Source organism: Semicossyphus pulcher, unplaced genomic scaffold (genome assembly GCF_022749685.1).
Source record: "Semicossyphus pulcher isolate SPU_LCO1_2020_fin unplaced genomic scaffold, fSemPul1.0.p SCAF_24, whole genome shotgun sequence".
Lineage (NCBI taxonomy): Eukaryota > Metazoa > Chordata > Actinopteri > Labriformes > Labridae > Semicossyphus > Semicossyphus pulcher.
This window is the reverse complement of record NW_027211698.1, coordinates 10,966,620-10,993,952: the sequence shown is the minus strand read 5'-3', so window position 1 is coordinate 10,993,952 and position 27,333 is coordinate 10,966,620. Positions and strand designations below refer to the sequence as shown.

Sequence of the window (27,333 nt, the reverse complement as noted above, 5' to 3'; positions counted from 1 at the left end):
GTGTGCTAATAAGTAGCCCAAAAAAAGATGAGGAAATTAGCTTCTATAGCACACAAATTAACATGTTAAATCTTGTTTTGAGACTTGACTGGTGGTTTTTTGACGTTGGATGGCTACCGATGAAAGTCACTATGCTAGCAAAAAACAACAAATAACTCCCCATAAAACCAAAAATGGACATTTTAACATTTACTCATTAGGGAGCTTTAGAGATGTAGTAGGATTTTGTTGCTTTTAGACAGCGCTAGGCTAACTGTTTGCCTCTATTTCCAGTATATATGCAAAGCTAAGCTAACTGGCTGCTGGATTTAGCTTCATATTTATTCAACAGGCATGAAAGTGGTAATATTCACTTGTTTTCCCTGATAGATACAATGAAAAAGTATTGCCCAAAACTTTTTTCTTCTACACTTGTGTGTTTTTCATCGAGCAAAAATGTCAGTGCAGCTCTGGCACTTTAATCTACTCCGGTTATAAAGCATCCTCTTGAAAACTGAACATGTACTTTTGAATAAAAAAGCATTCATGACAAAATATTACACAAAATTATTACCTTTGGTAGTGCAGCTCATAAATACTTGTGTTATCCTTTCAGACACCCACATATAAGCTGGAGAGCTTTTGAAAATGCAAAAAAGAAATGATGAATAACAATGTCTCACTCTCTTCTACCAGGACATGTTTATTTACAGCGGCAAATGACAGGAGTCACAAGTGTTTCCACAGGTACGTACAGAGAGACATCAATAGTTCCCACCTCCTGCACAAAGCACACTCAGCGGGGACAGTCCAGGGGACACGGGGAGCATGGGGACAAGAGGACACATACTGTACACTGAGCTCAAACACACCTGTTTTACCCCCTACAGAAAAAAGGTTTGGTGGAGGAGGGGAGGACGAGAGGAGAGGAGAAGAAGGAGAGAGGGGGTCGGGTATTTCGACTCATATTCAAATACAAAAGAACATGTACAAATCGTATAGCCTCCAGGCACTGTGCTCCCATATTTACAGTCGTCGTAACAGGCAGCGGAACCACTCCATGGCAGGACCATCCGTTTGAGATATGCAGGTACAAGGGCTCGCTGTGAGGAAACAAAGCCAGCGCTATGAGGTCTGAGATAAAAACCAGTGGAGTCTGAGAGGCAGGGAGAAGTGGCGAGGAGGGGGCGGCGGCAGACACATGCGGAGTGGAGTGCTGCAGCCTGGGGAATTAATCACTGTCGAGAACTACATAATCAGGTTTTACCTATCGGAGTGCGCTGTGAAAATCGGGGTGAGAGCTCTTGCCAAGTCACACCACACTGAAAGAGGAACACACTCACAGCACTTGGACATTCATACTTGGCACGTGGTCGTAACCTATATGACCTGCAGAGCTGCGCAATGCATCATGGAACTGAAAAGGGAACTTAATTTAGTATAAATAGTAAACAAAAACAAATAAATTAAAAGGAAATAAAAGCACATTAATTTAAGATATTTGAAATTGGGAGACTCTTATTGTGAAAAATCCAAATGGACACAAACAAACGGCGAAGACTTACAGTACGTGCAGATACATTCAACAGACCTACATGCAACCTGATTCATGTAGACAAGTAGTATTCACCCACACATGCATGTACGCACACACGCCCACACACACACACACACACACGTGATGATGCATTACATTGCATTAAACCAGATTTCTGCAGCCCGTCACAATAAGAGTTACAGCATTAACCTGACATCAAGTTGAACTAGGTAGTTACACACATCTGCTTCTGTCCAGTGTCGTCGACTACAACCCACAATCCTAACACTACGTTTCCCAGAATTCACAGCATCACAATTATATTCAGTCGTCTGACACATTCTGTGGGGAAAAAGCAGCGATCAAAAATTCATTTGATGGTCTACAGTGCTGCAGCGGCATCGGGCCACAAGGGGGGAGGAGAAAAAACAGAAAAGGCACACTAATGCCGTAATTACTGTCTGCATTGAAATGCCGTGAAATAGCCTTAGGGCATGGATTTTCTTAAGGGAAACAAATGAGTCGAAAAAAGCAATAGTACACCGTCACTGAACTTTGGACCAAAACACAACAAAAGAAGAAGAAAAAAGAAGGAAACAGCTTTTCATCTGAGGAGCGTTCACAAAAAAAGCCAAGCCTGTTGCATTTTGAAAAAAGACACATCCTTTAGGGTATATTTACATAAAAGCTTTGTAAAATATTCTTTTTTTTCACCTATGTACAACACATGACAACATCAGAGAGAGTCAGACCAGAGGAACAAAGTAAAAAAAAATGCATCTGAGGCAGATCGGAGACAGGAATGAACAAAGAAACTGAAATTAAAAACATCCATGACTGACATGTTCCTTTTTTACGCGCTTGTTCCCACGCTTTGAGTCGTACCGTTCACTGCTATTGCTAAAGATAGCATCAATTACATAACAACCACAGGGGCATTTGTGGCTTAATTTAGTCAGAGCTAACGTGGTGTCAAAGCGCACGTTGGCTCGCAGTGCAGTTTGCTTTTCTGTGTGTGCTGTGCAGTTTGGTACACATTGTAAGAGTGTCAACAATATACATATGCTTGCAATGACATCAACGCACACGTGTGGTGTTCGACGTCACACACGCTCCACACTTTGTTTCATTGTTCAAGATGTTCCTGCAATGCATACTGGGAATCCAAAATAGCCCTTCAGAAAGCCAGATTAATCAACAAAAAGTCTTCTGAATAATTGCTGCTAACATCCTGTTTGATACACTTTTTACTATTTGGAACAAATGCCTGTCATTTTCCTGAAGTTATAAGCCCTCAAAATCTCTTTAAAAGCTGTTAACCTTTTGCTACTTAAGCTAGCTAGCTTGAAATGTGTTAGCCTCACATTAGCCAGACACCTAGCTTGGCTGTTGAAGGCATAAAACAGGGTCGCTGCGGTGTCACGCTCGGGCATGGAAGCAGGGGAATCCCACAGTGAGATTGCGCTCTGATAAAAAAAAAAGAGCAAGAGCATTAGCGGTGTTAGCTAAGGCTCAAGCTAGCATAGTAGCATAGTAGCTTGGCCGTAAGAAGTCGTAGTAGGGGGCTGGAGACTTGAAGGTCGTATGTGGGCTGTGAAAGAAAAGGAAAGCAGGAACATTTATGACCAGACAACAAAAAGTGAGACAAATAAAATACAATCATTGATCAACAAGAGCTTTCAGCTGATGCCATGTTTTTTAAGAACATGATACATATATCCGTCAGGGCGTCTAAAAGTTTGACCCTTTCTCTCTTTCTATTTTCTCCGTATTATTTGTATGTACACATGCCTTTCACTGGGGCATTGTTATAAACAGATATGGTATTTTGCTCCACTATTTTCCAGTGCTGTAGTTTCTCTGGGTTTTGGTCTCGTGATCCGAATGTTCTTTTGGTGGCGAGGGGACCGACCCTTTTACGCTTTGCTGTCGTCGGGCTTTGTGTGGATGCTGTTGTCGCTGTGAACTTTGATTTCAATCGTATCCGGCTTGAGAGACTCTTTTCCATTTTCTTCCTTCAGCGGTAGCTTCCTGCGGTGGCAGAGGGGGGACAGAAAGCAGAAAGGATGTGAGGTTGGCAGCGGAGAACACATCACAACTGGTTAATTACAGGAACTTAAAGCACACATACGGTTAATGTGAACAGGCACAGACTGGAGAGTGACCACCTACAGGATGTTTTTGTATGAAGCAGGCACATACAGTAAATGCTCGCTAAATAAGGACTGAATTACTGCCATGAGAGAGCGTGGGCTTCATGGTTTCCTCCAAGAGTGTACTTTCCTGCCTTAAAGCCCACCGGTAATCATCTTTGAGACCTTTCGGTGCGTGAATGAGTTGTCCCCATTGGGATTAATAAAGATGAATTTAATTGAAGTGAAAAGGCAGCAGGGATATTAAATATAAAAGCCTCTAAAGGACTGCTCAGGAAAGAAAGGTATTATTCTTATTGGTGCGCCACTTTGGGCTGGATGGTTGGGGACTTGTGTCGAGATAAATGCCACTCAGGTCATCATATTTTAGATGAATGCTCCTTGATTATTAAGACAAAAAGAAAATCATTTTTTCTTTGATTTTAAAGTAAAAAGTAAACATTAATTTACTTTGGCTGAACGAAAAAGAAACAAATTTGACGCTCAGATGAAGGCGACCGAAATTAATATATTTTGCGATATTATCCGTCCATTGCAACAATGCCCCTCGGCAAACACACGGAAAAGCGACCAACCCTTCCAGTACACCTACAGGCTGATTCAGTTATCCATCCGTGTGTCGACGTTATGCAGGAAATAAGACGTGTTAACTCTCTGCATCCACCAAAATTAACACAATCTATCTTCCCTAACCTCAAACTAATTGTTTCTGCAGCCTAAGTCACCAGTAAATGCTGGATTACATAACAGGCAACTGCTTAAGGCCCCAGATCCCAAGGGTTGCCTAAAGTCCCCGGTTCACTGTGCAGTTAAATCTGATTAATTTATAACATGTGGGGCGCCGGTTTAGCTTAGCGGTTACATCAGCGGCTCATGCACAGAGGCCACAGTCCTTGATCAACTGTTGTACAATGACTTCTAGGCAGCTTCCTCACATTAAGAAAATAGCCCTAATGATGTCATAGTGATGTCATCACAGTTAGGTCATCTTAAGCTTTGAGACTACAAATATGATACAAAAAAAGTTGCATTTGAATCAGGCGTGTGGAGTTTGAAAGACGGGTGTTTACCAGACAGGGCAGGTTTAATAAAAAGATGCAACTGAGCTGCATTATGGGAGATGTAGGATTTTTGGAACTTCTGCTCATCCCGGCATCTGCTGCTTCAATTTTTACTTGAGGTGACAGCGTCCATATAAAAAGGCACTTACAGTGGGATAGGGGGGGCCAATAGGGGGCCACTTGCCAGGTGTCGCCCCTGGGCCCTGTAAAAGCTGAATGTGGCCATGCTGATATTGGAAAATGTGTTTATTAGTAGGAAACACAATTTCTTAGAGGGTGAATCAGACGTGAGCTGCCTTAAGGTTTAACAAATCCTGTTTATAGATCTGAAACGTGAAGATTTGATCGGAATATTACAGCAAACGTCACATCCAAACATCCTCCGCTTGCTGTTCTCGTAGCTTGTAGGCCGTTCGCTCGTTTTCAGCGCTCTGCACACATTTTCCCGACCTGAATAACATCAAACCTGGCACGTCTCCCATCTCGCTTTTCATTTGATTCATTTAGAAGGGTGGGGGGAAAAAATTAAATATACATGCACGTGTTATAAAGCACGAGCCATTTGATTGGCTGACTGTCTCTTCTCGAGGCGCGCTTGTTCATCTCGTCTTCCACAATCTTGTTTGGAGGAATTCATCAGAAGGAGATCACAGCTTTATCTTTATGATAATGCGGCCGCGAGATGAGAATCTAAGCAGCCGGTGTTTCCACAGATATGATGTATGACGGCTTTTATCTGGATCCAACTGAAAAGAGGACTTATAATGCAGTTAACACAGCAGATGAGTAATAGTCAGAGTGGAAGAATACAGTGACATACAATGACTTACAGCGGCGATTCACACATACATTGTAATGCAGACACGCATGCTGTACTTGTACTTTAAAAGGGTGCTAAAGTACGAGGAAGGAGACTTAACAGAATCAGCAGCGTCAATTTAGTGCTCTAAAACTTCAAAATACTAACGCCAAACCAAAAGCCACTTAAACGCAAACCAACAGGGACGTTTTCATTGTACGAAAACATGAACTCTGAGCTGAAATATCAGCGAGGGACGTCTCCAGGCAATTTGTCCTTCGGCAGACGCTCTGCCCCGACTTTAACGACAACAAGCAGAGATAACAATAAACACAGAAAGAGCAAAATATTGACTCTCAGCCTGGTTTTTTTTTTGCACATCAAAGCTGTAAAGCCCTTCTTCTACGATGCATCTGCTGAGATTTAATAAGAGGAATCAATAAGCAAGTGGGGCTTTTATGTGGATTCGTCTCATCAGTGGACTTGTGTCCCAAATATTTGGTTCATCCAGTGTGTGCTTTTATTTTTCTACCAAGACAAGCGATCGGGTCACGAGCAGAGGAAGCAGACTTGATCCTGCTCCTCGTGCTTAAAGACTAGGCTAACAGGAGGCCTGCATTAGCTAGCGTTACCGCTTTAGCTTTTGTGCTACTTCGTAAACCATGCATCCAGCGCCTTTCGCCTTGTAGTTCCACTCCTCCTCCTCTCTTAGCAACAAAACAGAAAGTAATTAGCATTTTCAAGGTTTCATGAGCTCTGACAGAGAACAAACTCAAAGTTTATAACAGGGAAGCTAAACATATTTCCTGCTTTGGATGACTCATATTATTCCATGGTTGGAATTTAAGGTAAACAAGCACGGTGTTACGCCGGGGCAAGTTAAGCCCCTCAGGCTGTTTTGATGGACCCCCTTTTTCTGCATCAAAAAGAAAAGAGTGCAGGAAGAAAATGAAAGCCCGAATGATTTAGACCCGGAGCTCGTCTCCAAGGGGGTCAAAGGAGGAGATAAGAAAGATGAGTCCGGAGCACGACCTCCCCTCCTTCTGATTTAAGCCGGTCGCCTGTTGAAGGACCGAGGCGCCCACTTCCTACCTGAGAAACAGAGTGGCAAACCCTCTGCCTGAACCAAGAGCCCTGGATGTCCACAATGTAGACTTATTAGCACTTAACCACAACAACAGCCGCTTCTGTAAAACACTCACAGTTTCCGCTGTTTTAACAGACGTTTACATTTGATGCACAGCAGGTTAACAGGCTCTTTGCTCTTCTTGTTGCAGCGGCACTTATTCCCATTACTACATTGTATTTCTGGCGTTGCGTCTGAGACGTTACAACTGCACAGGTGTCTGATTTATCATACAAAAAATGCACTTGTCATTTCGGATGTATTGTGTTGTTGTTGCTAGGCGCATAGGCGCTGTCCGGTGCTGCTAGGTGCTGAAGTCTTTCACCTTCACACGTAAAACTTCCTTGCCTTGTTGTATTAGGCTTGTAGCTATTGTTGAATACTCTGTGGCCAATCAATTAAAAACTACATTTATGTCGAAAGTGTACCATCGCCATTTGTATTGTAAAATATTGGTTAAGCTCCCACTTAGCACCCAAAAAACAGGAGCACATCAGCCCGGTTTTAGCATCTATTCATTGGCTCCCGGTTCGTTTGCGGATTGATTTTAAAATCCTTATCTTTGTTTTTAAATGTTTTCATGGTCTCGCCCCTCAGTATCTGTCTGACCTGCTTCGGCTGTACGCTCAGTTATTGTTAGTCGTCCCGAAGACGAAGAGGAAGTCGAGAGGGGACTCTGGAATGAGTTGCCCTTGCACATTAGGCAGGTCGACTCACTTCCTGTTTTTAAATCGTCTCTTAAAACACATTTTTTCTCTTTGGCTTTTAACTCAGTTTGAGATGCTGGCTTTTATTGTCTTCTATTGTTTTAACTGTTTTGTGTTTTTATGTGTGTGTACAGCACTTTGGCCAACTCTGTTGTTTTAAAGTGCTCTATAAATAAAGTTGAGTTGAGTTAGCACCGGTAGAGAACGTGCCCCTCATTTTGGTGCCTCACAATAATTAGTTTGCAAGTTAAACTTTATAGAATCTGTTTGTGAAGCACACAATTGATGTGATGTAGCTTTATTCTTCTAATACAGTCGTTGTATGTCAAATATTTCTCTATTTAAAAAGGCCTAATGAATCCACATTGGAATATTTTAGCGTCATCTGATGGTTTAAATTCTGTTTCACAATATTGGACGATTTTAACATAAACAACTGATTGACGATTTTAAAAGGCACAAAATCGTCCCCAAATATTCGCACAAGCTGTTTACCATGTCCCATGGACTTTCCAGAGTGAGTGAGATCACGGATGTAAAACAGCCGCCCTGTGCGACACTGTACCTAATAAGCCCAAATATTGCAATCGGCCAGAGGGGGGTTCCTATGTGGTCGATCGGTGGATGTTAAAGTTCCCGTGCAGTGGAGCCAATTTCATGTCCCATTAGCTTCATGCAAACGCAGATTGGACTTATGTTCAGATGGGGAGGTTTTCTCGACATATGGGACGGTCTTGCTGCTTGCTTTTCTCCCTACAGTGTGGAAATCACCTCGATACGCTCGTGATTGGCCGAAGCAAGTCCAAGACCACTGAGTGATGTTTTCCTCGTCCTAATGAAAACGCAGCTGACTGAAGGAGACTCGCAGACATCACAGACCACCTGCTGACGTTTTTACACTGACAGGCTATTTTCTCCACTTTGTTAACGGATGTGAAATCTTACAGGCAGCTGATAAAATCACACAACTACAGTGTATCGAGGTATCCATGGTTACCAGGTTCACTTCAGGCATACAGAAATATTTGAGGTTTATTTAAAGGATCAATTTAATTTAATGCATCAGTTTGTGCCTTCTGTTGCTTACGTCGATTCATCTCGTGCTCGTGGTTCATCAGAATGAAGTCCCCTGTGACTTTCATGTTCTTATCGGGGGGTTGAAAGCCTTGAGGGTCACAAATCACTTGTACCCCCCTCTGAACTCTTCACCTCTGCAAAGCATGCATCATGACCAACCAGCGACACGGACAGGTTGTCCATCTACAGCACTTAGTACAACTTCCTGCTCCTGATTTCCTCCTCCTGATTTCAACTTCCTCCTCCCGATTTCCTTCTCCTCCTGAGTTCTTCCTCCTCCTCCTGATTTCAACTTCCTCCACCTCCTGATTTCAACTTCCTCCTCCTCCTTATTTCTTCCTACTCCCGATTTCAACTTCCTGCTCCTGATTTCCTCCTCCTGATTTCAACTTCCTCCTCCCGATTTCCTTCTCCTCCTGAGTTCTTCCCCCTCCTCCTGATTTTAACTTCATGCTCCCGATTTCCTCCTCCTCCTCCCGATTTCAACTTCCTCCTCCTGATTTCCTCCTCCTGATTTCAACTTCCTCCTCCTGATTTCCTCCTCCTGATTTCAACTTCCTCCTCCTGATTTCCTCCTCCTGATTTCAACTTCCTCCTCCTGATTTCAACTACCTCCTCCTCCTCCTCCTCCTTATTGTGACGCTGAACTAGATCAACTAGAGAAAAGAAGAAGCCACCAAATCAGACAGGATTTTACACGACGAACACCTCTCGGATATTTTGTCTTTCGCTCCCGTGCAGGAAATCTCCACACGCTGGTGTTGCCTTTGAAATGAGAATATTTCAGTCTTCCTCGTGTTGCTCAGACTGCTCTCATCCCGGCTGCTGACAGTACAGCTGGATGTGAGGACACAGTAATACAGGCTGCATCGTATGCTGGCGTCTTATGTCTGACGTGAATGCTTCCTTTGTTTTGTTTTTACATCCTAACTACTTCAGATCAAAGTCAAAGGTAATCAGGATGTGGCTTTCCCCCTAAATGCAGAGGGAGATGTTGTAATAGACCCTCATTTCTCTGCAGTGTCCTTCCTCACCTCACACAGCAGCGCACAGCCGCTCCCCTCAGAGGCTGCATTAAAACAAAGTCCGGGACACAAAGCAAACAGCTATCTACTGCTTCTTGACAGGCCTCTTTGATAATGCTGCAGGAGCCAGCAGCTGTGTGCACCTCATGGTGGGCCGGGGGAGATATCATGCAGATGTGTGTTTGTAATCTGTAAGCTTCTAAGTGACACCAAAGCACAGCAGGGGCGGCTTGTTCTTTCTTCTGCTGACGTTAATTAAGCACACGGCCGCGGCGCGAGCTCGGCTACAATCTCTGCTTTTCACACCGATAAATTAGGTGGCCCGGGGTCTGAACCGCAGCGCGTCTCTGGGGTGTTTGTTTACATCTTAATCTGTATTTCCTGCAAGCATATCTCACCAAAGCTGACCTCGACGAACAGTGAGCATGAAAGCGGCAGTCCACTTTGGCAGCTCACACGAGGACCGTTTGCTTCCATACTTACACGGTCAGGTGTTCTCCCTACAAAGCCTTTTAGCTCTTTGTTTGTTCAGGAGTTCAGACGGGGTTCTGCAAAATCACACTTAATTAAATGTCAGGCGTTCGAGCCTGCCGGTCCAGAATTTCATATTTAACGGCTCTCCGCATGTCAATAACGCAACCTGTCTCCTCAGAAGTTCTCATAATCAAGGATCTCTTTATCCCTCTAATTATGTGTGTATATATATATATATTTTCACAAGCCTGATTAAGACAAAGAGGAGGAGAAACGCTCTAGCTTGCATTTTAAAATGCAATGTAGCACAAAACGTTAAAGCAGTAATTACAGCAGGCCGATAGAATCACGGATGACTGACCTAAGTAGTTACAATCCATCAACTTTAATTAATTCACACTGGCTTTAACTTCATTTTCTGCAGCAAAAAACCCAAAACTAAATGCTACATGTTGAATATGTGAAGACTATCCTCTCCTACGCTCATTTTTCACTAATAAACCACATTAAAGCAGCCAACTGTAGCGATTAATGACAATATCATGCATGTGTTAGCTAGCATAGCGAGGTTTCGTACCATCAGCAACTTTACACATCTGTTTCTGTAGCATTTGGGAGCGGCTGCCATGTCGCCGAGTTTATATTCCACTCGGAAGCTAGCCAGCTAGGCTAAGTAGCTTCAACTCGGAAAGTGGAAGCTAACTAGCCTAGCTTGCTAATAGTATATTTAGCACTGATTCTTAACTTGATGTTACTTTTAATTAATGTTACTTTAACGCAGATTAATTTTAAACATTGTACAGACAAGTTGGCTAGTTAGCATTAGCCACTAGCCCTTGATTGGAATATATACGCAGTAAATGCTAAAATCACAAATAAGGCAAAAAAAAAAAAAGGCTAACGCTAGACCTTAGCTGGCTAACTGTTTTTGTTGCCACTAGAATTAGTTACAGATTCCTAGTTTTATTTCATTGCACCAATCAAATTACAGGGCCTGCATTTGCAATCAGAACCACCAACAGCCACCCAGGAGAACACAAATATTTGGGAAGAACAATGTACATTAGTCAAAACAATAGTCTGTATAAAAAGATGGACGACATCTCCCTTAAAGTGAAGCCAAACCCTCTCTATCGCCCCCTGCTGTCTGGCTCCAGTATAGGTCATAAGCCCCGCCTCTTCCATGTTAACAGATGGGACAGCGGTTCTGCTGTTGACTGTGCTGATGTGAGGGATCTTCACTGTATTTTTGTTAAGTTAAAAGAGTGTTTGGGTAGCTGAAGGGACGGGTCATCAATACTGCAGCTCCACTAGCCCATCTCTCCACTAGGCGCTGCCATCTTGCGATGGTGACGTCGTTTGGAGCCAGTAGAGATCCGCGAGTGGAGCCGCCGTAGCCCCTTCCAATAACCAAAACACACTTAACTTACAGAAAAATATCAGCTTCTTGTGTTTGTCCTCTCGCCGTTCCTCCTCTACTCTGCTAAACCCGGAACAGAACGGCTGCAGGAGCCGGATTTGTCAGCAGAGCTGTCAATCATTCTTTTGACAGCATCAAATAACTAATTAAAAATAAAGCATGTTCTAGGAAAAATGTATATGACTCATGTCCCATCTGTTAACATGGAGGAGGCGGGCTTTATGACCTATACTGCAGCCAGTCAGCAGGGGGCGATAGAGAGGTTCTAGCTTCACTTTTAGGGAGCTGTCATGTCGGCCATCTTTTATAATTGCAGACTCTTTTGTGCATTGAGAGGAGGTGGAGTCATACATCAGTCATTGGTCAAACCCTACACCATGAACGCACATGGACACTATCACATGTACGCAGATGAAGGAGGCTACAGCGTGCCTCACCTGAAGCAGAAAACTTCTTCCTTCAGTGTTTGTGGACCAAAAATGGTCCTGCAGGTTCTGTTCAAACTGCCAACAGTCAAAATGAACTCAAAGTTAGATGTGTTTTTCAGCCGGAGACACTGTTGATGTTTTTTATCTTCCTATCGCTGTAGGATACAGCAGCCTTAACTATAATCTCGCATTCTGTTTTAAACTTCCTGCTGTGAGTCATCAGAGCGCGGAGACACTCCAAAGTCTTGTGAACTCGCCGTCAAACCTGTCACTGAGGCTTTCTTCTGAGCCCCGACGTCAGCGCCAGCTCTTCCCGAAACACCTGAGCACGTAAACTGCCGCTGCGTCAGAGTTTGTTTCGGGTGTGTGTCGGCAACTTAAAGGAACGACATGAACTTTTTCTCACCCTATAGTTGAATATCAGCACAGAGCTGCTCGATTAAAGCTAATTAGGTTTGGTGTTTAGGGAAAGACTGAACTCCTGTGTGGTTCCGTACCTTGTGTTCTTGCTGGGAGGCTAGTGAAGGGCGCACAGGTGCGGGAATCTATTCCCTGATCGCTGACTGGCAGGAGAGGACTTGATTTGCCAGCAGCAGTTAATATCAAGGAATATGGCGACAACACAAAGGGTGGTTTCAAACAGTTTGTTGCATTTTCCCTTTGGTTTCGGTTTCACACGGCAACATTTCAAGCGAATCAAAATATATCAACAAAAGCCATGTGGGAGCTCCGTTCACTGGTCAGAAATCTCATGTGGTTGGCGAGCGGATAAAGTTAGAGGTTTTTTTTGGGAGGATATTTTTTTTGCGGGATAGCTATCTAAAATGGAACATCGGCAGAATCGTTGTTCGGGCCATATACCACGCCAAAACATGCAAGCACAATGGCACATTTGAACGCACTTCAAGGCAACGTCTAGAGAACAATGTGCTGCTTCACATTCAGTCGGCTGAAGAGGAGAAGCAGATATTGAGCACGACGATTCTAACCTTCCAACTGTTAAGCCGAAGACGACTCAGGTAAGCTTGAGGTGTTCGGCCCCGGCACGGCGACAGGATGTTTTCCAATACGATAAACGATTCTCATGACATTAGAGTTACTGTTAGTTTTTTCAATAACAACAGTTGTACTGTTATTTAAATAGCTAAAAGCTTCAAACAACTGACTGAAGGCAAGGACAAAACGTTTCAAGTGTCGTGGTGAGAGACTTCAGCACCCGGCAGCATTGGACAGCGCCCAAGCGCCCGGGAAAAACAGCAACACATCCAAAATGACAAGCTCGGACCACCTCTTCAACGAGGTCTCGGTCCGGTTGTTTTGGACCGCACCCTAGTGCGATTACTTTGTTCCCACCTGCCCAAACGAACCGCACCAAGGGGGCGAACGCTCCAGGGTTCCATTCATCTGAACTAAAATAACCATATTTTGATTAATTTTATGTGTTTTAATTGCTTGAATGTGTCAGCATTTCTCATGGTTAAATGTGAATAATTCAGTTCCCTTTGTTATGTAGCCGGGCAATATATTCTGACTGCCCGTCCAGAATAAACTAGTTCCAGACTTCCACTTGGTCCTCTGATATAACAGCACAGAGTCAAGATCTTGCACTTAACACCTAAAAACTGAAAGCAAGGATCAACTTGTGAAGTCAACGAGGCCGCTGCAAACACCTCCAAGTCTTTCAACCTTTCCCGAGGCAGCTCCGAGGCCCCGCGCGCCCCCGGACTGATCCTGGAACGAGTCGACTGATACGTAACAGAAAGACGCCCTCACATCCTCGGTCTTCTGCCGGTCCGCTGGTCCGGCTCGGAGCTTAAAACCGCACTGCTGAGAAGAGAATACTCGACCGCTCCCAGAGACAAACACAGGTCGGAAAACAGCAGAGAGACGACCTGAAAGTCTCCACCCACACACGCTCTGATCCGTGCCTCTTATCGGCCTCCTAATTTAAAGCTCACCTCCTGCTATTCATCACAGCGCACACTCTTATCGATATCATTGATATTGCCGCACGGGGTTCGCTTGTCTTTACAACTTATTACCCCTCAGCAACTCCAGACTCGCTCTATTGACATCTTGCAACTCAGTGGGAGTGTCTGAGCTTTGTATTAACTCGAGCGTTCTCTTATTACACTCACTCCGGCTCGCTGCGATGACTCATGCCAGCGTGGATGGTGACTGCATCACTTTAAATACTGTTTTTATGTGTCTGTCTCCTGATTGTGTGCAGTCTGCATGAACAAAAAGGCAAAAACAAGCCTGAGATGAGAGAAGAAAGTTGAAAAACATCCATATAAATTTGTGTAGCATCATCTCCTAACCCCTCACATTTATCGTGTGATCCCTTCGAGGGGCTCCAACTGTTGGAGATAATATGGTTAAAGGATAATTCCACTATAGAACAACTTTGCTCTTATCTGTATAGTTTTAACCTTCACTTCTATCGGCTGTGATAACACAGTGTTCATCTGGGTGCAAGTCGACATCACCTGAAACCCCTCATTAGGGAGAAAAACACTAATCGGACAGGTACAATGGATAAGAACCAAACCAGGAAGTGAATCTGTTCATTGGGATGGTCAATAAGTAAGTCTCCCTGCTTCCCTGAGCTCTACGATTAAAGGGGCACTCCATCAACTTTGACTGTTTAAGGGCCAGTTTGCCGATTTTCCTTTGGAGGACGAAATCCGCTTCTCCAATGGGCCCTGGAAAACCTCCGCCAGTCGCGGGAGCTTGCTAAACTACTACTTCTGTACCGCTCTGAGCCGTCATCTGCCGTGAAAACGGTCGTATTTCACTCCAGCGTCTCTCGCTGGGCCCTTCCTTTCAGAGGGAGGGCCGCAATGCATGCTGGGTGTTGTAGGAATGTAGAATGGGCGAAACCACAAGCTGTTTGTATGACTTTCTCCACAGCTATGGCGCCAATTTCAAAGATTACTTCTGAATACCAGACACTGCTCCTTTAAGTACCGTCCCCAATGATGTCATCAGGGTATCTCTTAAAGGGCCAGAGCACTATAGATTTATAGGGCAGAAATAATAAGTTACAAACTGCAGGATTGGGATTTTAAAGCAGTCAGGCAGGTCCTAACAAGTAAACTATTGAGTTGCATTATGGGTAATGTAGTCTGCTGCTAGAGATAAAAGGCTGGATATTATAGCGTGTGTGCAATTGTTTTTTTTTACTAGTTTACATATGGCTCTTCTTTGGGGGTATGATGCTAAATTCAAGCTTCATATTTCACTCTGTGATACCTGTGGACTAGCTTAGCATTATTTACAATAAAAAAAACCTCATGTTTCCCACACTGGTGCTCTGTGCAGGCCCTCATACAGCCTCTGCCTGAATCGACTCGGTCAGCTCAGTCCCTCTAAGAAAAACCCGCCCCTACAAGCCCGCTTTCTTCTGATTGGCCAGCTCTTGTGAGGTCACAAAGTGCAGCGTGCAGAAAAAACTGTGTGAAACCTGGCGGATTACTCCGACATACTTTTACCTACAGATTTGAAACTTCACCCACGTTTAGTCTGGACATCCAACATTGTAACATTATATATATGTCTTAAAATGTGAAACAGCATAACACCCCCTCTTTAACTTAACTTTACGAAGGTGAAATACATTTCTCCCTCTTCTTTTGATTAAGTAAATACAAGGTTTTTATTACAAGAATCCTCATCTGGACGCCACTTTAACTACATATTAAAGTTGTGTCATTGTATTCCAGCAACAAACGTGCAGAATAAAATTCATAAATATGCATGATGGACAGAAATCTGACAATAAAAGCGCAGGTTGTAAAATGAACATAAAGCGATACTGCCTCTGCCCATCAGGAGCTTTTTGCAACATCCTGCAGCAGTTTATGTGAAGTTCAGCAGCACACTGCACGTCTGCGACTCTGCTCTGTATTTCTGATGTGCCTGTACTAAATTATAATCTCTAATAAAGCCGTGGCGGTAACACACGGCCTGTAAACGCCCGCGCGAGCTGCCGCTACAGTGGCTGCTCATACATAAAGCCGGGGAACATTCTGCACGCTGCCGAGGCAGGCAGTCACTCAGCCCCTCCAGCGCTGTGAGCTTAGTGACTCAGCAAAAGTCAAACCCCCCTACCTCCTCCGTCTTCCTCCTTCTCTCCCTCTCTCTCTGTGTGCCCTCTCTTTGCATCCCAGACACACCGCTGGCACGCGGACAGCTTGAACAAAAATGGCACTGCTGCGGCCGATGAATCACACTCTGCAGGTGCTATCGGGCTAGCATAAAATAGCGCCGCGGCTAAATCTGAAAATCAATTGTGTGAATTTCACTTTTATTTTAAACCACATGCAGAAAAAAAGAGCTCATAAAAAACATCCATGCGGCGACGTTAAGATTACTTGCATGCATTAGTCAGACAACAGGAAGTTAGCATGCACAACATGAACACACAATGCATGCAGATAAGAGACTTCAAAGGTGAACTCACGGCACATTGTATGAAACGCACTGATGTTAGTGAAGAAGACATAATCAAAGACATACTGTGGCTGAAAGGGTGGTTGGGCGGCTGTTGTAGGTGTACCTACAGTAAATAGTAGAGAGAGGTCTCCTTTCTTATTCCTTTCTCATTCACAGTCAATTTGCTGAAGAGGATTCTGCTCTATTCACAACTGCTTTGAACGGTGACACTTAGCGCACAAAGAGAAGCTGACAATTTGTGACACTTTTCATCCTTGACAAAATAAAGAGAAATATTTTTGACACATTTTATTCCAATCCGAGCTGCGAATATAAAAGCTACTGTCTCGGCATCTTCGAGGAGATTCATATTTATTTCTTTGAGTTCATTGTTGCAAAAAAAAACAACAGCAGTTGCTAAGAGTGACCCAGTGTAACCCTGCAAGCATCAAGATACACCCACAGCAGATGCTCCCTCTGCAAGCATGAATGACCCGGTGACTGACAAACACTGATACGTTCCCCACTGTTGCATTAAACCAAAACATTTCACTGAAGGAGTTAAAGTTCCTGAAAGAACAATGAGAGACACTCACAGGTAGGCGGCCTTGCCCTCCTCGATCTCTTTGCCCTTGCCGCTGGTGGCGGTTTTCTTGCTGCACAGCGTGCGCGTGATGCACATCAGCAGGCCGCAGTGACGCAGGAAGAAGCAGCTGACGTCCACCAGCACGAGCAGCAGCAGCAGCGCTCCCAGGCCGAGGCCCACCACCGCCCCCAGCCCCAGGCCGCTGAACAGGGATTCTGCTAAGGCAGTGAAACACACACACACACACACACACACACACACACACACACACACACGCGCGCGCGCGCACAGGCACACAGAAAAGGAAGAAAACACTGTTAGCAATTTTGTGATGTTGTCTGAGATACAGAGAGAGGTCAGGGTCAGGTGTGGAGCGGGTAGGTGTTCAGCGCTCGCTCAAGGACGTTTCCTCAGGTTGGACGCCTGCTGATGCTGAGGCCTAAGGTCAGTTTGCTCGCTACGCCTCCTCCTACGCCCATACACGGAGCACTCTCACCCGGCGAAACTTTTCCTGTGGTTACTTTCAAAAGCCCTCCAAGGTCAAAGGATTCCTCCGGAGCCAGCTGGACGCTTTCCAGCACGTAGATAAGTCCTAATCCAGCGCGCCTCGACTCCACGCAATCCTCGGCGGAGGAGCTTGATTATTAGCGCGATTCCAACAAATCACCTCCAAAACAAATCAATTTCAGCCGGACAGACTTTTTAAGATACAGTGAGGGAAGTTTAAGAGATCTAAACTTGGTGATTGGTTTGCAGCTGTTTAAGATCAACACTCCTCTTTTCACTCGCCGGATCGAGGAGCATTGCAAAGTCTTACTGTTGTTGCCCTCAGGCTGTGTATCTTTCTTCTCCATCATGCGCCAAGTGTCAACATCTCTGCTTCCACAGGTGCAGGAGTTTACCGCACGCTCTCTCTCGCTCTGCAGCTCAAAAGCAACCAAACATCAGCATTACCATACCGCCGCGTCCGCTGGGTGCCTCTTATTTTGTAGCTCGCAGCGCCGGGGCGGATCCACGCGGGCAGAATTTTCCTGTGAGAAAGTTGAAACGGTTTCTCTCCGAGCGGTCGGAAAACGCGGCGCTCTAAAACACATCGGGCCCCCAGCTCGGTCGGGAACAAACAGCTGGCGCCCGCTTTCAATTGAAAGTAATGAGAAAATGAAGGCAGTGCGGCAAAGAGGGGCTCCCAGCGGGCTCGGCTGAATAGAGCTGTGCCCTTAAGTGATCCTGGGGTTGAGCAAACTGAACATCCACTGTAGGATCGCTGCTGACAGCTGGAGGTCAGACCTTGCCAGGAGTAATCAGCGAGGGAGGAGTGAGAGCGAGTGAACTTTCCTACTTAGGGATGCTCTCGTACGGGTGTTCAGCGGCCTGTGAGTTAAAACGAAGCATCAGACATTAATATGAAGGTGTGCGCGCTAAGAGGGCGGACGAGCGCTGAAGTCTGGCACCTCGGTGTGGAAAAAAAAAAGAAGCCCCTTGAGAGCGAGGAGGGCGTGCTGCCAGGGCCTTCTCTCTACTGTCTCCTCACCTGTGTGGACGAGAGCTGCATGCAGAAGACGTCAGCGTCCTGCGTACTGTATATCTCACAGAGATGTAGTTTACAGAGTTTACAGAGTTTACAGAGTTTACAGAGTTGGAGGGTTTTCACTAAACTTTGACAAACTTGAAAGCTTCAGGATTCAAACAGACTTTCTCATTCTGTAACTTCAGCGCACACAGAGCAGTAAAGTAAAGTAAGCAATGAGAGGATCATACTCGGAAGCCAGGAGCACGGCTCAGGAGGCAAAAATGCAGTCCAAAACGTCATCGGGCTCTAAATATTACAGGCAAGGTCAACAAGCTAAATCAGGACGGAAGAGGAATCAAGTCGTCCTTGTCTGGTCGAGGCCTTTCAGAAGAGAGCTACAAGAAGCAGGGGTTGAAATGTTTGCTTTAGACATGAGACACAACTTATAATGTCGGATTTTTCAAGCTTAATAAACAAGACAAGGACGTAACTGTGCGATTTTTCTAACACACGTGTGTTCGTTTAGGAAATTACGATGTTTGTCAACGTTCGTTTTTCTGCGATGAAGCTAAAAATAGATCGTTAATAATAAAAACCGAGACAAGGCGGGACTACAATGTGAGCGGTCGGCTGTCGGAGATTTTAAATCCATATTTTCTCCCACCGTGCGTCTCATCTGTCCCGTCAAAATACAAACAATGTATTCCTGCAAGTGCCGTGTGCAGATCCCCCTGAAGACAACGCACGCAATGTATCACTAAGGTGGTTGTGAACTTCCTCTGAGCTACCCAGGCTTTCTGCGTCAGGCTCATTTGACGCTTCTTCCGCACTAAAAGTAGCGATCGTGGTCCGTCTGCTTCAGTCAGACTGCTTCGATGAGAAGCGATGATGAATATATTAAAGTTGTTAGAGATAAAAACAAAACTGCTGCTGTCAATAAGGCGAGAGAGGAACGTGCAGTATGTGCTGCTGCACCTGCACGGCTTCGTTCTGTGGCTTTACGTGTGTGTTGTTACGTTCCAGAAGGTTCCACGTACAGATAGCCTCAGCTGAGGATCTCTATAACCCGCTGAGAACATCCATCCAAGCCGCTACAACGTCTCCTATATAAGCGAGGAAAACTAACCTAACGCTTCGTCGCGGACACGCACCGCCATGATCGCCATTGTAGCCGCCACCCTCACAACAATCAACGTTACCGTAGGCTGCCGCACAGGTAGCTCGCACGACTGCAAACGCGACATGGCGTAAACAGATGGTACAGAAATCACATGACAATTTGTGTGTGTTTAAATCGTGTTTTAATTAATGGATAGCTTCTTGCCTCTGCGATACCCACCGAAAATAGAGTGCGTCTTATATTCTGGATTGTGCGGTAGATTAAAGAGAGAAAAAGTTTTTCATTTTTTCATTTTATTGACTTAAAACGGACTTACAGCTGTTGTCGATTAAAACTTAAACTATAAAGGATAAAAAAGAATAAAATGTGAATAAAGCCAATGAGCATTTTCGCTTAATTTTCCCTGCACTGGTCGCCATGTTCAATGCTACATTACTAGCTTTGCAAAGCATTCTGGGAGCTTTCTTTTCCCACTCCACTTGGAGGGACGTTTTGAGGGCTAGAGGACCAGAAAACAGAAATAAGACACTCTACAACTCTTAACAGAGAAGTAGGGCTCTGTGGGAGAATTGGGATGCAGCCATAGTCTAACACTGCACAAATCAGTCCGTTGGTATTTGGACAGTGACCCCAAATTAAGGACTTTTCGACCTCGCTGGCCGTCTAATCCAGCATGCAGGATTTGCAACGATGACTGTGCGCAATAGCACAGCTGCCATTCCTGCACTGCTCCTCAGTCTGACTGAAAACAGCCTCAAATTAAAGCTGCGTCTCCGTTTCACTTCACACCCATTGTGCCGGAGCGCCGAGCCAAAACAACAAAAAGTCTTCCAAATACTCCACGCTGGAAGTTGTCACCGCGTGTCACGACTCAAATGACTCTCGTGTCGCTGACTTTGTTCCTGACTTAGAGCTGCGGCTGCAGACAAGGAGACTGGCAGCGACTCAAAGCTCAAAGAGGCACAAAGAGAAAAGAAGCTCTCGGCAAAAGGAATTCCAATTAAAACACTTTGCGTCCTCGTGAACGCGGGGATGTGGGATTTGAAACATGTAGACTGGATCAATACTTTCTCACCACCACAGGCTACTGTTTTGTATCTCACCTTCTCAAAGTTCATCTGAGTTAATTTGGCTGCTGAAGCCGCGGATTCGGAGGCGGTAAACAACACCTCTCCAGCTCCCCTGAAGCATCCACAGCTTCCAGAAGACAAAGGGAATACTAATCCGTTCGTTAAGGCCTCTGTGTTCGTAAGACTGCTGCGCCCTTGAGCTTCCATATCAGTGTTTACATTTCTACTTCACATAAAGCCCCGACTGTTTTATTCATCACACTGGAAATAATGGAGCACTTATACGAATGTAAAGGAGAATTAATGTGTTTAATCTAAGAGTGGTCGGTGATTCGATTCAAGCGAGTGCGAGCGACGACTCCCGAGTTAAAACCAGGAAAACTTTGTGTCCAAAAAAAGCTATTTGAAAAATGATGTTTATTAAAGTGTCACTTTTTGGGGCGGTTCCAGCAAAAACTCCTCAGCCTGAAAGAATAAAATCCATGAACATCTGACTTTGATCCGATAAGCAGAATTGCTTAGCAGCTTGACAGTTTGGGGTTGGATCAGAACATTACACGCTTGTTTACTTGTAACCCTTTTAAAGCCAATTTATTACATCTATCCCTCAGAGTGGAAATCTTCTTAGAAAGAAGAAGAAAGTAGTGGAAGTGATGCTAAAATACAGGAGCGTACAATAGGTGCATTATGCATTAAGCTCTCCTAAATGTCGCATCTCCTGTGATGTTGTTATAATGTGTTTTATCCATCCATGTTGTGTTTTGCAGCCAATGAAAAATCGGAAAAAAACGTTTAACTGGGAGGAGCCCCCCGGGCAGACCCAAAGCCTGCTGGAGGGACCATATATCCCACCTGGCCTGGGAGCGCCTCGGGGTCCCCCAGGAGGAGCTGGGAAATGTTGCCGGGGAGAGGGACATCAGTGCTAACTTGTTTAGCCTGTTGCCACGGCAACCCGACCCCAGATAAGCGGAATGGAATGTATAGATGGATTTTAATACTGTTCAGGACAACCTCTGTAACTTATCATATACATTTCAATGGTTGAAGCCTATTTGTGCAATTACTTACCATACCTGTAACTTAAAATGTGTTTGTTTTTTTCAACTCTTCAGTCGTCATCTGTGCAGGCTTAAAACATCAACAGTGTTTACAACTGCAGTTATGACAAACAGATCTGAACTGTCTGCGACCCCTCGGCTCGCTGAGCCGCCCCATTTAACCCACTGTGGTCAAGGGCTGATGGGAAACCGTGTTACTTAAAGAGCAGCTCCAAGTTATAAAATAATAAATTGTGTCTGATGTGTTTCTTCTGCAAAATACGTTTAATTATCTTCCTCCCGAGGCATCTCCTCCTGCTCATGAATCTGCATAGGCCCCGCCCACTATGCACATTTACAACCGCCCCCTCCATCGCGAAAACAAAACACGTCTCTGCCATCGTTTAGTGGCAACTTGTTTAAACTGACATGTAGGGATTAGTAGTGACGTTACCGATGACAGTTACAGCTGGCTCGCGCATTGCCGAAGTGGTTACACATAACGATATGCATAACGGGATTGGCTCCTTAGGTTTGTGACGTCACAAACCCTGCCAATCTGAAAACGTGTCCTTGGTACGCTGCAGTTTAAAAGCAGACAGGCCCAGCCGTGGAGACTACAAGGTCATTAAAAAATTTAATAACTAACAACAATGTTTTTGACGATTATCACGATACTTTGTTCCACGGCTGGCTTTTGAGTTTTTAGAGTAATAAGGATTTTGAACCCTTGAACCTGATATTAAGTAAAAACATGCATAAATAATAAGAATAAAAGCCTTTTTTGTCACTTTTTCTTCTTACAGTTGAACACATGCGGTTCAGGGTCAGGACTCAAAAGCTTGAATCCGTTGCAGATACCGAGCAGATCCCGTACACACGATCCTTTGTGTGAGGAGTCTGACAAGAGCAGCACTTTTGTTTCCAAAGCAAAACACTCAAGGCTGCCTTGTGACTTCGTGAGCGCAGAACTATACGCATAGATATTGTGAGACGAAAAGAGCTGGCAAAAAGAAACGCTCCAATAATGTCATATCTACCTTCATACTGCTTTTTTTTTGTTTGTTCTGCGAGCCAGAAACAAGATTCCTCCCTTCACGCAGCAGCTCAGATCTCTGCAGAAGGAATTACGGCGTGACAAGCAGCTTAACTTTAGTTTTAATAAACAAAGATGAAACACAGCCAAACAAGTATGTGGCCACGAGTCAAATTGTTTTCAGCCAAGGTGCCTTCAAATAACTCCCAAGAAACATTATAATGAGAGAGGAACACGCACACACTTTTTATACTTTATACATTGATGGGAAAGCTAATTCTCAGTGTGTGTGACACATTCAGGTGGTCACACTGATACAGCCGAGAGAGATGAGAAGTAATGGGGTCATTTCAGTGGGAGGGTCTTTCAGAAAATAGAGGCCGACACTGCTCTCGCCTCGTACTGAATGATCACCTGCACTCAAGCTGATGCAAGAGGTGATGCCGGCTGTGAAAACAAGCCTCTTGTAATAGCCCCGGGGTCAGAGTGATAAACTGCCTGCAGGGGTTTCAGGGCTGAAGCTGCACTTGGATAGAAATTCTATCAACCAGGTCAAAACAGAGCGTTTCTTAAATCTTTTCTAGAGTTCAATATTTATGCGTGTTTAATCTCACATTAAATCTATAAATGCGTCCAAACTTGGTTTAAACTCATGTGGTGACATGTATCTTTAAGGCCCATCTGGGGACATCCATCTGGGGCTAACCACTGCAGATTGTGGCATTCATTCGTATTCATATAATCGTCCCCGATGATGCTCACCCATTCATTAACTGCCATGTCCTCATATACCACACACCTGCTACAGTCCTCTAATCGCCCCGTGCACATACATCAGTGTGTAAGTGTGTTTGTGTTCTTGTTTATAGTGCGTAGTGGGGACTGTGTCCTCTGTGGTGGTGTTTGGGCTCCGCTGCCTTCCTGTGTCTATAAAACCACATCATTCCCCATTTCATGCTCTCCTGCTGGAGGTCAACAGCAGACACATCCACAGACAGTCAGAGCGCTGTTGTCCTTGGCCCAGCTTCTGTACTTTGGACTGCGGACAAAATTATAAGCCAGTCAGGGGTAAGGGGTTATGTTATATGACTGAAGTTTGATATGTTTTATGATGTATTGCTATTATATATTGCCAGTCGGTTGTTAAGCAGTCTTAAAATAAAAAGATGAATAAAAGAAAGGGTGGGTAGTTTTGTTGCTTCTGTGTCCTAAAGAGCAAAGCATCTCTACTGCCCCCTGCTGACTGGCTGCAGTATAGGTCATAAAGCCCGCCTCCTCCATGTTAACAGATGGGACATGAGTCAAACTATAAAATAAAAATACACGGCAAATAAATTTTTCTCAAACATGGTTTCCGTCATTATAGTTAGTTTTCATCTTGCTGCATCGTGTTTTTTTTCTGACAAGTTTATTTTTAATTAGTTATTTCATGCTGAAAAAAGGATGATTGACAGCTCACAATACGGCTCCTGCAGCCGATCTGTTCTGGATTAGCAGAGCGGAGGACGAACGGCGAGAGGAGACGTAACTAAAACAATCACTACAGTCACTGAAGTTTCCATATCTGTGAGCGTCTGCTTCAGACCAACACAAGAAGCTGCTCCGCTGTTCAATACGCCGGTGTGCAGGACCTTTGCTATTTGGGAGCAAGTGTAAAAGGCTAACAAGAGAAAGCAACATCTCAGTGCAAGTATTTCTGGACGTTAGTGCAACTTCGGTTTCTGTTCTCCTGGTTATTATATTATAAACCGTCCAATTGTTATGTAATTGGAATTTAAAGCATCGTAACTATTGTTAGTGTTAATGTGTAACATTTAAGTTGCTTATTCTTGTCACGTTGCCTCAGGGTTTCATTTAATGCAACCTGCTGATGTTTTAAAGGCAACAGTTGTGCACGAGTAACAGCAGGGTTAAAAGTCTGATGTCGACCTCCAGAAGCAGAAGCTGAAGGTCTTGACATTACATATTGATTTATTCGAGAACAGTGGCAAATGGATCACCCACAGAGTAAATGGAGAACACGACCCAGTGAGGACTCAGGGTTAGAGTACGATATTGCTTTCGATTAGTCTTGTGCCAAAACAAAGGCCAAAGAAGGCACCGTAAGCTGCTCTGCTGGACAAATGTTTCTAATAAAGTCAGTGTCTTAAAGTAACTTAATTGTAAGATGGAGATATGTGGAAGTATTTCTTAGTTTTTAACTACTTTGGACACAAAAAAATAGAGTTTTAGAGGTATCTACTTCTGCTAAGACTAAAGTGTTTCCTCAGCAGCTCTTGGGTTTTCACAAACTCTCTAATTCTTGGAACGCAGTGGTCATTAGTTCTTATTTCTCTGCTCTATTAACCCTTTTACTGACGTCTTCTGATTACTCCTTGATGTATAGGCACATTAGCAGTTTAACTCAATGGCCGGATATCTAACTGCCTGTGTGGCACCTCAAGCCATTCATACACATCTTACTTTGACAATACAAACTCATTAGGCCCGAGCGGTGATCGACTGTTCCCCGATTTGATCTGAGAGGAAGTGACTCGATTAATGATGACCTAACGGGCGCTCATTGATTGGGATGGTAGTGGGTGCTAATCTGGAGGGAGGGAGGGCGGGAGGGGGAGGGGGATAAACACAATCATTTGAGGATGTGAGTGAGGATTCTACCCGAGCGCTCACTTTGGAGAGTTGGAGGCAAAGTTTGTCTGAGGATGCCCTCGGAGGATTCAACATAATCATTAAATCCCGCCTAGTTTGAAGGACTGGGATGAGTCGTTCCTTTGTGTCTACTTCCAATGAGAAAGCAGACGAGCCCTGATGCAACTCAAGTGCACTCAGGAGCCAACTGAGAGGAAATGAGAAACCATGGGAAATTAGTCCTCACTTAGAAGACTATGGCGTCCTTTTGCAAGCAACCTCTGACGACTTTTCTGTAATTGTTGCTGCCTCAGGTCACAACTTATTTCCGGAGTGATTCAAGTGTCTACCTTCATCCCGTGGGTTGAAATTTGACTTTAAACAGCTAAGCCAGACAGAATTGGTTCATCACAGTGCAACAGAACAGATATTAACTGTTAGGATGGATCAAAGTAGCCTGGGAACCAAACAAATCTGCAGTCTGTCTTACTCCTCTCCAGTTCGGACAGATGTCGAGTTGGCCTGGTCCTCATTGGGCCAATAACCCCACTAATCTAATAAGGATGGGGGGGGTTTGATACTTAGACTCCATTGCGAGCTCCACTGAGGGATTTTCAGAAAAAATCAAGATGGCAGCCACTGATTTGAAACATCTATCCATCCATCCACAATCTGTACCGCTTATCCTGTTCAGGGTCGCGGGAGGGCTGGAGCCAATCCCATTCTGTCATCGGGCGAGAGGCGGGGTACACCCTGGACTGATCGCCAGTCAATCACAGATACAGACAACCTTTCAAGCTTACACTTAGACCTACGGGCAATTTGGATTCACCAAGGAACCAAACAAACATGTCTTTGGACTGTGGGAGGAAGCCCGGTATCTTCTAGCTCTGAGGCCACCGTGCCTCCGAGTCTTTCACTTGATGTACAAATGGTCCCAAAGTCCCGTCAATCCAAACACGCTGAACAACAAGCCACATGCTTTGCGTCGGTATGTAGCCTGGCAGGCTGCTGCGAGGTCAAACATTCAGATGCTCTGATTGGTTGAAGGTCTGTGCAATTGCTTCCAGATGCATTGTGGTCTGTGCCCATTGATAAAGCCCTTGAGAATTGATCATGAGCTGGAGTTGTCTGGCTAGGATCAATTGGTTCAGATAATGAACAGAGAGGCACAAGAAGACCTTAACTTGTTTGCTACTAAAAGACTCAAAGATTGGGGATTTTAGAAGGACAAACTTTCTGTTCTGTCGCCCAACTTTGTTCATAATGAAGTGAAGAAGCAGCTTTATTAATTCAAGTGTTATTTTTAATTAATTCCCATTGTTTCTCCTCACTTAACTTTGTCCTTCAGTGCTTTCTGTAGGATATTATTCCAACAGTGCAATGACTCTAAACTTCACCCTGACGTTCAACAAGCTGTCACGAACCAGCCTCGGTATACTTCACACAAAGCGCCCTCAGAATGGAGTCAGGCTGCAAACCGAGGAGTCTTTTAAAAGTACTTTCATCAGTCGAAATCAAAGTCACTTGGGTCGAAGTTGGATGAGAATCATGACCCTGGAAGACCCAGACTGAATCTGGATTCAGCTCAAGAAAGACTTTGACTTTGTCCCTCCCAGTTCTTTCCCTCCAGTCGTGTCTTCCAAAAGGCGGCTTTGGAGTTAAAATTCTTTTAGACATCCGAGCGAAGGGGAATCTCTTCCAGGCTGATTCAGAGCGAAACTACTTCAGGTTAAAAAAGAAAAAGTAACAGCAGTAATGCTTGAAATGATTTCCATTTCTTTTTCACACCATGTTCATTTGGATTGGTAATAAAGACGGATGTAGAGTGTTTTTTAAAAGCAATGTGTTATAAAAACGGCTGGGATATGGTTTGACTTTAGCCGTGTTTTGAGAACCAAAAAGTGTGTCGATTTAAGCCAAATGATCAAAAACTACTATTAAGTAAATTAAACTGGGAAAACAAAAATACACCAAGAGAGATATACCTTATTTTTACACATTTTCAACAAACTATTGGTGTATACTTTAAACCCATGGTTCTCAACTGCTGGGTCGGGGAGCTGTTTGCAGCGGGTCGCGGATGTGTGCTTGAAAAAATAAAACGTGTGGCAAAAAGT

At 44.4% G+C, this 27,333-nt stretch overlaps 1 protein-coding gene across 2 annotated transcripts in view; it reads right to left on the bottom strand.

Annotated features, from left to right (window-relative positions):
* Positions 1-667: 667 nt before the first annotated feature.
* Positions 668-27,333, bottom strand: part of LOC138603583 (neural cell adhesion molecule 2-like) — a 303,677-nt gene continuing 277,011 nt past the window's right edge. The window contains exons 16-17 of one of the 2 annotated variants that reach the window (XM_069675446.1): positions 16,820-17,027; positions 668-3,547 (exon numbers count right to left, since the gene is read on the bottom strand). In XM_069675446.1, the coding sequence (XP_069531547.1) occupies positions 3,433-3,547; positions 16,820-17,027 (323 nt within the window). In that variant the 3' untranslated portion in view covers positions 668-3,432. The remainder of the gene's footprint in view (positions 3,548-16,819; positions 17,028-27,333) is intronic. The other variant, XM_069675445.1, reaches the window with a different exon arrangement.